This window comes from Epithele typhae (assembly GCF_022376455.1).
Source record: "Epithele typhae strain CBS 203.58 chromosome Unknown BXZ73scaffold_9, whole genome shotgun sequence".
NCBI lineage: Eukaryota > Fungi > Basidiomycota > Agaricomycetes > Polyporales > Epitheliaceae > Epithele > Epithele typhae.
In genome coordinates, this window is record NW_025954200.1 from 675,476 (window position 1) to 687,518 (window position 12,043).

Consider the following 12,043-nt stretch of genomic DNA (forward strand, 5'->3'; position numbering starts at 1 on the left):
TGATGCCTCCACCGCCCACTGCCCCCCGCCACTGCCCGCCGCCCCCGCATATGGGGAGGGCGGGACCTTATGTCAGCATACTCAACGCCTGGGCGGCGGGCAGAACTCTGATGGCGCGGGCGCCGCGTGGACAGGCACCGCGGCAACGGTTGATGCAGCGCGCGAGGCCCGCGCCATCAGCGCGAGGTCCGCGCCATCAGCGCGAGGCTGCCGGCGCCGGCGCCTCAGACTCAACGCCTCCTTTTGATGGCGATCACGCTAGATTGCACGTTATAATACTATCACTAGAGGGATCGAAAGACTGACTGAGCTACCACCATGTCCTTCTCGCAGTCTGGCAGCAACCGAGTATCGGATGGAGTCACTATCATGGGCCCACGGAGCAGAAACAGGGGCGGAAAGAACAAAGGGCCGGGTGGACGTACCTCCAAGCAAGAGACAATCCGCGCCGTTGACCTGGATGCCGCGGACGATGCTGCGCGCAGGCGGCGTCACGAGCTCATCAACAGTATGTTCCAGAGCAGAGACTCAGCAGCTAGATACGAACTCACAAATGTAAAGATCTCAGCGGCTTAGATCGCGCGGCAGCAATGGCGGTCTTCGAGATAGATGAGACGCAAGGGCTCGACCTAGGAGACATCAGCAATACAGCAGACAATGCTGACATCGGCACGGGCGAGGACGACGACAACGACGGCGCTTGGGCCGACGACCCGGACGTCGAAGCTTTCCGTGTGGCTCTAGAAAACAACTTAACAACAGGGTGAGTACGTGGATCTATGACCAGGTGCAGAAATAACATATCATGTGCAGTGTGCGCACAGATGAGCGCACCTGGCGCGATCGTCTCCGCACGCGGGAAGACAACTGGAAGCAAGTTTTCCCGCGCGTGAAGGCGGCTTATCTGCGGTGGAAGTACCGTGTTCCAGGCCGGCAAGAGGAGCGCAAGCGCAAAGCACCTGAAGAGAATACACCCTCGGAAGAAGGGGCACCATCTTCAGAACACACAGTTGTGTGTGTCGATCTGTACAGCCTGCGGAAGGAGATCAGCGTGGTTGTATCATCTGGCCAGTGGACAGTTGAGGCACTTGCCTTGGCCGGATATCTCGGCAACACCCCCGTCGGGCCGTCGATCGCGATATCCTTCGAGACGCTGGAACTGTTCCGGTGCCTGAAGCTTGTTAAGCCATCCTTCAGCACAGAGGCTTTCGCAAAGCTCGTTTGTTACAAGTATTATGTGAGTCTCTTAATAGCGCCAATATGGGTCAGGCTTACCTGGAAAAACCAGATGGTATACCGTCGGCACTATCGCACAGCACTTGCAGATGCTTTTGACATATATTTAGAGGTTCTCGATGACGTCGACGCCGAAATTCAGGAGTTGCTCGGGCGCGGTGATCCGAACTGGCGCCCACGCTTCGGATGCCCGCCATGTGGATACAAGGTGCGTGTTCTTTGGTCTATGCCGATAGAGCGCCAATAGCGTACCTGGCTGACGAGTTCTCACACAGCTGGAGGGAGAAGTCCCCCTCCGCTTCGACCGAACAGGTAGCATGGATGCAAACAACTCGCTGAAGAGGCTCTTACGCAAGTATCGAAATGTTGGGGACCGGCGAGTTCACAAGAACCCCTACTACCTGCCCCCAGCGTTTGTTGATCAATTTGCGAAGCAAGTCCCGGCACGCCAGGCACAGCCGAAGCCGACTGCGGATCTTGGAGGCGATGGCGATGACGTCGACGGCACGGACCCGGCTCCCACGTCTGCCCCGGACCCCACTGATACGGAGGGAGATCCTACGGATGGAGAGGCGGGCGCCCCAAGCCCGTGCGCCACGAATTGGAAGGCAGCGGCTGCGGACGAGAAGAAGAAGCTGTGGGGTGGGTTCGACGAGACTGGGATTTTCGCGAGCGCGTGCAGGCACGGGAGGATTCTCTGGATCGCGGACATGATCCAGAGTGGTGAACTGTAAGTGGTGATGGCTGCGCAACGCGCGTACCTGACGGATCATTCCCAGCGCCAAGTACGGGATCGCGATGGTGGACAAGATCAACACCGAATTGCCCGGCAACATTCTCCTTGGGTACGACATCGGCTGTGTCTTCCAAGGTACCCTTGCACGGAGCAGCGCCGGTCCCGAGTTCCGGAAGCGTGGTTCACTCTGCATTGTCAACGCTTTCCATGGGTACTCTCATTCTTACCTGTGCCAGCTCCATCACCATCCAAACGTCATCACGGGCGCTGGCATCGAAGATCTAGAAACCATGGAGCGCATTTTCAGCGGATCAAACGCACTGGCTTCGATCATCCGCTACGCGAGCAAGTACCGCCGGCACGCTCTGATCACCCTTCACTTCCACCGGTGGGATGAAGACAAATACACAAATCTCGCGATCTTCCTTCGTAACAACTACCTCCAGGCAATGAAAATTGTCGAGGAATCCGAGGAGTTCCTGCGCACTGTACTGCCTCAGCTCCAGCTGACGGAAGCGCAGCTGATCGAAGCTGCGGAGGAGGAGCGCGTTTATTTTTCGACACTGCGTGATGAAAATCCGGATGACGAGTGGGCTCTAAGCTATGTCGAGCGGCTAGAGGACCTAAGGGCGATGAAGTGCGTCCCTTTTCGGTTGTGCCGCGACGTGCCACTGACCTGCGCGCAGGGAGGAATACGAGCAGAAGACTCGCGCGGCCACAAATCGCGCGACCCGCAACCCCACAACCCGTGCTTTCATGCTCGGGCAGCGGCCACCGGGAGCCGCGCGTGAGGGCGCGGGGGGCGCGGGCGCGGGCGCGGGGGGCGCGGGCGCGGGTGCGGGGGGCGCGAGTGCGGGGGGCGTGGGTGCGGGGGGCGCGAGCGTGGCAGACGCGAGCGTGTCAGGCACTTCGTCCTCCGAAGGCCCTGGGCTTTCGTTCCAGGCCCCATACACGGGCCCGATCACCGACTACAATGCACACGCTAGGGAGACGCGGCGGACCGAGAGCGTCAACCGCGTGTTGCGCACGCGGATCGACACCCTCGATCAGGAGCTAGCCGAGATTGAAGATACCTGGAACATGGCCCGATGGCTGCCCACTGACCCGCGCTATACGACAGCAAAGGCATACATTGCCACTCGGCGTTATCACCAGGCGCTAGGAAAGCTACAGCGCTTGGTCATTCAACGCCTCTTCGAACTCCACAAGTTGCATCTCGCACAGACAGGTGAGTGATCGCGTGATCATGCAAATGATCGCTGATTGAGCAGACATCAGGGTACAAAATGCGCACACACATCGCAAAGAACATGCAGAAGAGGTCATCCGCCATTCGGCGGGCGATCGCGACGTACAACAAGGTGGCTGCCGCATTGCAGAAGCCCCTCGTCGACTGGAATCAGGTATCCCACTACTCGTTTGTTCGGGAGTTTGCGCTTCTGCATGGATCATGGAATGACGTCAGTGGGAAAACCTGGGCGCGGCCGGAAGTCCGGCAGGCGATCGGGACCTGGCGGCGCTTGCAGCGGGCCGGCGAGGAGATCCAGATCGTGTATCGTGATGCGCGTCGCCTCCACACACACATCCGCGACGAGCAGGACGACTTCGCCGCTCTCCTCAAGCAACTCAAGGATTCCAACGACATTCTCCACGGGCCGACCCTGGAGTTCATCCGTCACCGTGAGGCCCAGAATGCGTACAATCTGGCCTTTCTCGATGAATTACATAAGGACCCCCGCTTCGCGGGCGAAAAGACGCCGGGCCGCCGTGAGGGAAGAGCGGTCACCTCGGAGCACTCCATCCCCCGCATTTTCTCAGATCATGGCACGATCGAGACTGACATAGGGTCCGAGGAGATGTATGATGACGATGCGCAGGCTCAGGCAGGTGCGCTTCTCGATTACATAGCACAGTAGACTAGATCGCCACCGATACGCGCTAGCGCTCGTTGGAAACGGCTTGTATGTGGTACAAAAACATAGCTACATGTTACTCCCCTGTGTTTGAGGGCCTTAAAACGCATGTGACATAGTGTATTGTGTTTACTTTAAGTGCTCCAGGCAATATTTTGACCTGGATCTTACTGTGACGGTTTCAGCACGGTTTGTATACGTTTTGTGCACACTCGAGGCATGAGTTGCATGAGCTTCTGCACGCAACCTCGCCGCGAGCCATGCCATACTGATACACGCATCAAATGATGCATCAAATACCCGGGGCACACGCCGGCATGCATGACAAATGCATGTCAAGTATTAGTTTTCTGCTCGGATGTCGAGGGAATGCTGTATGGCATCCGAAGACCAACTTCGCGTGAGATCACAGCTGGGAAGCGTGGGCGCTAGTCTGTCATATCTTGCTTCCTGCCATCGATTGTCCCCTCCCCTTCGCTTCTTCTTCTCTTCGCTGCCTCTGCCACGCATGCACAACACATCAAACTCAGATCAGGCCCCCTTTCACGGCCCATGGTATGTCCTACTGGGCCCGAGTGCACACGCACAGTTGACGCCACGCATCATGAATACCCGGTGAGTTCTTCAATCGAAAGCGCTCTCACAGCTGTCATCCGCTCACCCACGCTGTACAGGCCACCTGTTGGGATCGGCAATGATCCCAACATCTACCCCATTGTCGTCTGCTGCATGGACCGGCACGACGCGGAGGCGATCGATGGTCTTAACGACTCCGTCTTCCGCATAACCCCGGCCAACGACGTGCATCTGGCGGCGTGGCGTGTGCAGGAGGCTCAGGTCCTCATACGCAACAAGTCCTCGATTTACGGTATCCGTGTCGCCCTCGCTGGTCGTCACACAGGGGTTTTTGTCGGGCTCTCTTGGTAAGTCTTGGCATATACAAATACATTTGGTGTATTGAGCTTATCATTAGGATCCACGTTGGCCTTCAAATCGGAGACGGCGACCCGAACGTCCAACGCAAGGGACGGTGCATGCGGTTCGACACGAAGGGCCTCTCCGTGGCGAACGCCATCGCGTACGTGATGGCGAAGCATGGCCATAACTTCCCCCTCAACTTCGACGCCGAAAAGCCGATCCCGGCCCCGCTCCGCTCAACGCTCTCGGTCCCCCGCACCCCTGTACGTGGTCGCGCCCGGCACCCTGGCACCCTCACGGTGTCGTCGCGAAGCTCCTGGTCGACTCCCACCCCATCGCGCGGTAAGCAGCGCGAGCAGACGCCTCTGTCAGAAGACGCGCTCGCGCACGGTAGGACTTTTCGCTCTCTGTCCTGACGTCGACTGATAAGCCATAGCTTTCACGCAGGGTGCGAGCATTCGGGATGACGTCGCGCCACCCGCGCGCGACCACAGCGACATCCAGGGCCTCAGTACGCTCGCCGCGGCTATCCGCACGCTCTTCATTCCCCCTGAGGAAGCCATTGGGGGGGACCGTCCGTTCCCTGTCGACCTCGGCCCAAGGGCTGAGCGGATTCTCGTGGAGCTCAACCCGGACAGCTCCGAGCTCATGATCATGCTACAGGTTTTTGCTGGTGCGTCCTCGCGCAAGGAGTTCGCGTACGACGGCTCCAAGTACAACGGCTGGGATGGGCTACGGCTAGAGCGTCTGTATGACGCCATCATGTATCCATCCGATAACGATGAGTAACCAATGGATCAACATTTTTTGCTAACTCCATCACGTGTTCCAGTCAACACACTCGGGCGGTGTTTTTCTCACTCCGCCCTGGGTCTCTCCCAGCAACCAGCCTCTTCGCTCCCACACCCCCGCTTCTATTCCCGCCCTCCCTGCGCTTCCCCCTTCCCGCTGCCGGCATGGCACGCGCCAGAGCAGACGCCCCCCCGTCAAACAACCATAGCGGCATCGAGAAGTTACCTAAGGGTGCGCGCAAGATGGGAAAGCGACGCGTCAAAACACCATGGTCCTCGCACCGACGAACACGCCCGAAGCTTTCTTATGCGGAGAAGAAAGCAATTCGTGAGAAGTCTCGGCTCTACAAGAGCGCGCTCAGCGACCGGCTTGACACTATCCGCGATGAGGTTTGGGACCACGCCGTCGCGCTCCACGAGGAGCTGGGTAAGCACAGCGCGGCATGGTACTACCGACTCATTCTTCATCAGAGCAACTCCCGTTTCAAGGAGCCGCGAGCGCTGTCGCTTTGGAATGCGTTCGTCAGCAAGGAGCTTCGCCGGCACAACAAAGGTATGTTATGCATTGTCACCGTTGTTTCATAAATAACGCGCACCTGTCAGAAATGAACACGAACGACGTTGTGTCGTCTGAGTTCATCAAGAACCTCGCCGAACGCTGGCACACGATGTCGGAGCAAGACCGGGAAGACATGTGCCGCGATACGGTCGAAGAATTGACTGAGCGGCGTGAGGAGCGTGGGCGCGCTGTCCCCAACCTCCCCATCGCAAACTTCAATGATGCGCGCGCAACCTTGATAAGGGTCGTCCAAGAGGTGCGTCGCCCAGTTCCCTCCTACCCCCATGTCCTCCTCGCTTATGGCCACCCGCGCTGCAGCTCGATGATCTCCACGAGCGCACTGGCGCGGAGGTTCTGCTCATCGCGTGCCGTGGCGAGCGAGCCAACTACCTCAAGCCCTGGGTCTACCGGACCAGCGCGCGCATCGAGGAGTTTATTGAGCTGCTCACTGGCGCGACGTTGGGCACTCTGTCCTCGCGCATTGAAGCATGGTGCCTCACGGGACTTAATGGTACGTACATACAACACACGGTGGCTTCTTCAAGTGCTTATTGTGGTGTGGTTATGCAGGGTTGACGAAGAAGCACAAGAATACCGTCCTGGAGCTCAAGTCCAAGGTCGGTGCTCTAATCCTGGAGAAGCTTCGTAAGTCCCTGCCCTCTCGTGTTTTTCACTCGCTAACTGGTGTACTTAGAGTCGACGTCGACCCGGGGGAAACCCTCTGCAATGTCGTACAGTGACTTCCCCAAAAGAATTACCTACAAGCTTGGCGTCGTCCTCGAGAACTGGCCGCTGGAGTCATTCCAGGCCCCCGGCCGTTTCAACTCCCTCAAATTCCTCAACACGCTTCGCTCAGCCTGGGAGAACGACATCGCACGCTTCCGGTCACTCACCAAAGAGGAGCTCGCGGCCTGGCGTCAGGCTTACGACGCTGGTCTGAACCCAGTCGCTGTGACATTCAATGCAGACACTATCGCCTCCCTCCAGCGGCCAGTTTCCAACCCCGAGCCCACGATGTCTTCGCGTGCGGCCACTCCGACACCTGCGCCCACGCCCACACCCGCGCCCACGTCGTCCGCATCGTCCTCCACCATGCCCGCGTCGTCCCCCACCTTCACCGCGCCCTCGTCCCCTGCACCCACGCCCACACCCACGCTCTCGTCGCCCGCGCCCGCACCCTCGTCGCCCATACCCACACTCTCATTGCCCACGCCCGCGCCCTTGTCGCCCCTGTCCACGCCCTCGTCACCCGCACCCACGCCCTCGTCGCCCTTGCCTGCGTCCGCGTCTTCTGCTACGCCCGCGCCACCCTCACCCGTGCCCGTGTCTTCCGCTACGCCTGCGCCGCCCTTACCCGTGCCCGCGTCTTCCACTCCGCCTGCGTCTTCCGCTACGCCCACGCTGCCCTCACCCACGCCCACATTCTCTGCTGGGACCGCGTTCACCTTCGTTTTCCAGGCCACGCCAACGCCCATGCCCTCGGCGCCTCCTCTACCTGGCATGCCCACCGCCGAACCCCTCGGCGCCGTCCCCGACCCTTTTAACCATGTCGCGGGTGGCGTTCAGAGCGCGCTCCTCCCGCAGAAGGTGCCCCGTAAGCCCCGCAAGGATAAGGGTATCCCGAGGGGTCCCAATGCTCGGACTCTTGCGCGCCGGGCTGCCCAGGCCGGCCAGAATGAGAACACGGCTTGAGTGGCGGGGTCTCTATGATACTCTATGTACAATCTCATGTCGTATGTCTTAGTGGATACACGTACACTGTATCGATGTCAATGAACATGTGTGCCGACTCGTTCCCATCATCATGCCTGAAATATAGCACCATCAAAAGAGCTTTGATGGCAGACATAGAAGCTGCTGGTACACTGTGTCTACTAGTATACAGCACTCCCTGCAGGTGTTGGTAAGGTCTTCATGATATACATCCTTTGGTTTGACATCTCAATGTGAGGCAGCATCGGAGGAAAGTCCTTTTTCTCGATGGCCTTGACTGCCATCAAAAGGAGGCGTTGAGTCTGAGGCGCCGGCGCCGGCAGCCTCGCGCTGATGGCGCGGACCTCGCGCTGATGGCGCGGGCCTCGCGCGCTGCATCAACCGTTGCCGCGGTGCCTGTCCACGCGGCGCCCGCGCCATCAGAGTTCTGCCCGCCGCCCAGGCGTTGAGTATGCTGACATAAGGTCCCGCCCTCCCCATATGCGGGGGCGGCGGGCAGTGGCGGGGGGCAGTGGGCGGTGGAGGCATCACAGAGCACGGCTCAGAAGGGCGAGTTATGTATATAGATGCGCATTAGTAATACAAGTACATACAAAAAAGAACGGCGTGAATCGGGGGAGGGGAACAGGAGGGAGAGCGCGAACAGCGAGCTCGTCGTCGGGGACGGCGAGCAGGGGGGAGAGGGCGGCCATCAAAGGCGGGCGGCACGGCGGAAGGCGGTGACCAGGCGGCCATCAGGGGGCGCGGCGCGGGATCCGTTCACGTGCATCGGAGAAGCGCGGAGGAGGGCTGGGCCGGGCCCTCGGGGACGTCGGGGAAGGGGGGCGGGGGACTTGGGCATGCGCCCCGTTCTAATGTTTCCCAACAAGGTATCTTGATCGTTTTCCGTAGAGGCTCTACGGTTTGCAGGCTTAGAGCCGTTCGCAGTTACCGGAAAGGGAATCACCCCGGGGGGGTGATCACAGATCAATTGATTGTGATAACGTGAGGTACAGGTGAACTAGTCAGCATCTTGCCGAGAACGCAACATTAGATCGCCAGCGCCTAAATGAGACTGGGATCTGTACGGACTGGGCCGTGTCGAGCCAGCGCGGCTTACAAACCGTAGGCAGTGGCTCACTTGGGCTGTGCGTGAGTCCAACTGAGCTGTGAAGATTTGTAGATTTGGGAACCAGAGGGTGGGACTAATAGGTTCCGTCGACTGGCCTCGAGTTGAGACGCGTACGCCGTACTCGTCGGCGATGGGTCTGATGGGTGGGCGCTCTACCAAAGGAGGCAGGCCGGCCGCGCCGTCTTATAATTCGGCGTCGGCTAATCAATCCAACCCACTACGTTCTCCGCAAGCCACCACCATGTCTACCGACGCCTCTCAGCCGGCACCGACAGCTGAACCCACAAACGAGGCCCCTCTGGATGCTGCTGCGTCCACCGCGGCCCCCGCGGCGTCTGTGACCCGCACAGGCTCGATGTCCAAGATGCGCTCGCACAGGGGAAACATCCCCACTCTCCCTCAGACCAAGCTGTGTCCCCTGTGCCCTGCCAAGTTTACTCGTACCACCCATCTCAATCGTCACATGAAGACGCGTAGGCCTCGCTCTGCTCGCTGATCATCTTCGTCAAGTGCTAACGATGCATCATATTCACAGATTCGAATGAGCGTATGTATGAGTGCGAAGTATGTCCGCCACTGCTCCCGGCCCGGATGCCCATGAAAGCTCACTCGTCTCCCTCGCCACACTTGGCTCCTGTGGTTTTCTTCTGCAGCGCTGCCACGCCCAGTTCACGCGGAGCGACCTCTTGACGAGGCACAAACGGACGTGTTGCGAGTCGTAGGTAGCCCCACATGCTTCTCCGAGCGCCGTTGCTGATGACTCGCAGATCTGTCAATCGGTCCCGCAGGAAGTCATGCAAGAGCTGCGCGGAGTCCAAAGTGCGCTGCGATCTCGAGCAGCCGTGCGCCAAGTGCAAGGCCCGCGGCCGCGAGTGCGTATACACCTCGGCAGACCGCCGAGGGAACAAGGCCCCGGCAGACGCCGAAGGCGCCTCTTCCGGAAGCTCCTCCTCGCAGGACTCGCCAGAAGCTTCTGGTTCGGGCCAGGGCGCGGCCAGCACCAAAACCTCGCCGATCGCAGACTTCGCGATGCCTGCCACACTGCTCGACAATTTCGCGGCGTCGATGACCGGCTTTGGCACTCTTGACGGCCTCTCGCTGCCGGCGTCCGCTTCCCAAACAGCCGCGTCTTCATCCGGCGCTCTCGCGCTCGCGGGTTCGAGCAACACTGCGCTGGCCACGACTGACGGAACCAGCGAGGACGAGCGCGCCTACAGCGACGTTTTCTCCTCCACCCAGATGTACGACGGTCTTTTCACCGACCTGTTCACGTCCAGCTTCGAGAAGCATCCCTCCATCCCCGGACAGCACTTCATGCAGGATCCTACGATGTTGCTCACCGACCGCATGGAGTCTACCATGCTCGATCCCGAGATGTTCGATATTATCACCCAAACTACCAGTGGTCCGACACAGCTCGGTATATACTCGCTGCCTGCAACAATGGGGGCCACCCCAGATCCGATGGAACACATTCCCGAAACTGAAATCATGGAGTCGACTTCTACTGGTGACCACGGTCTTACTATGGGTGGCATGCCCTCGATCTCGGAGTATTATAGTTACAGTATGTCTTCCGTGCATCTCTTACATCAAAGGATCCATTTGACCACATCTGTTCCTAGTAACGTCGTTCCTCACCATATTCCTGCAACACCTGCCGATCCTTCACCAATCGACTTTCCTCAAGGAACCTCGACATCTCCTTCTTGTTAAGGCTTCGAAAGCTTGCGGAGCCCTATACGCAAAGACGCCCGGGTCGAAGAAGTTTATTCAACAAATCCTAGCTTCGACTCGGGACGAAATCATCGCGGAACTGGTAAGCTGAGTGACGCAACAGGGATTCGAAATACTGAGCCATCTACTGCAGTCGCATGCGACAGAATTTGATGTCATGACACAGCTCACGCTGGCGTCGTGCTTAATACAGACGATTGGTATGTACCACAAGGACCCGGAGCAGCGTGCCAAGTCGAACGTTTATCATGGCATGATTGTTATGGTGCGTTCGTTCTGTTCGTTCTGGAGCTGCAGTTTAAAGGATGCTTCAGATGTTACGAATGAATGGTTTCATCGAGCAAACTCGGGAGTGGAAGCACGATCCTATCGATTTTACGGATCCTCGATCCGTCGAAACAGCATGGCGCAAATGGGTGAAGTACGAGACTGCCAAGCGGTAAGTTGGTGCCATGCGATGTCCCCTCAACACTGGCTCACAAAACGCACAGCGCCATATGGATTTCATACTGTCATGACTGCAGTCATGTGATCTACTTTAATCTCCAGCCGACTTTCCACAACGAGCACTTTACGTTGGGTCTACCTGCCGAAGATGCCTTGTGGGCAGCATCCAGCGCAGAAGAGTGGGGCGTGGTCCTCCAGCAGCCATCCAAATACGGCACTGTTGAGAGCAGGCTCCATGGGCAGTACATCAAGACGATGTACAACTTCCTCGTCCAGGACAACCCCAGCAACGAGCCCCGCGATTTCAATGTCTCGCCGTTCGCGCATTACCTCATGATCCACGCTGTCCTTCGCAAACTCTTCGAGCTCTACCTCCGCGACCGCCTCCCCTTCCAGCAAGCTGCGACCGGCAGCGACGTTCAGCGCCCGAAGCTGAACCCCCACTACGTCGACAAGGTCCGCGTTTTCCATGTGCAAATCCTGTTGCACTGCTGGCTGCAGTCGTGGCTCTCGTCGCCCGAGTCGCCGCGCGACATCCCCGAGTCGCAGCAGCGGTATTCGTTCAACGCGCTCCCGCTCTACTGGCTCGCTCAAGTCGGCCTCGTCGCGTACCAGGAGGGCCTCCCGCCGTTCGACGCCGACGGGGTGTACATCACGAGCCACGAGGCGAAGTTCCATCTGATGAAGAAGTGGGAGAGCCACATCCGCAAGTTCTTGGAGGACGGGTCGCAGACGACGACGAAGTTCTGGGACGAGGTCATGAAGATTAGAACGGACACGTGGACGGCGGAGAGCGGGTTCGAGTATCCGCACCTCCTCGGCTTCTTCTACAACTGAGTTGTTACGCATATATGTGATTCACACCCCTCACCTTTAGTGGTC

At 58.8% G+C, this 12,043-nt stretch overlaps 2 protein-coding genes across 2 annotated transcripts; both read left to right on the forward strand.

Moving 5' to 3' along the window:
• Window positions 1-805: 805 nt before the first annotated feature.
• BXZ73DRAFT_42742 (uncharacterized protein) lies at window positions 806-3,888 on the forward strand (the record flags this gene model as incomplete). The annotated part of the gene is made up of 6 exons (XM_048019016.1): window positions 806-1,237; window positions 1,289-1,444; window positions 1,512-1,966; window positions 2,016-2,627; window positions 2,869-3,200; window positions 3,251-3,888. The coding sequence occupies 6 exons, from the start codon at window positions 806-808 to the stop codon at window positions 3,886-3,888; spliced, it is 2,625 nt and encodes an 874-aa protein (XP_047880550.1).
• Window positions 3,889-9,218: 5,330 nt separating this feature from the next.
• Window positions 9,219-11,998, forward strand: BXZ73DRAFT_42888 (uncharacterized protein; the record flags this gene model as incomplete). Its single annotated transcript, XM_048019045.1, has 8 exons — window positions 9,219-9,450; window positions 9,513-9,541; window positions 9,631-9,695; window positions 9,745-10,544; window positions 10,603-10,796; window positions 10,848-10,979; window positions 11,029-11,153; window positions 11,206-11,998. The coding sequence occupies 8 exons, from the start codon at window positions 9,219-9,221 to the stop codon at window positions 11,996-11,998; spliced, it is 2,370 nt and encodes a 789-aa protein (XP_047880551.1).
• Between the last annotated feature and the right edge of the window lie 45 nt (window positions 11,999-12,043).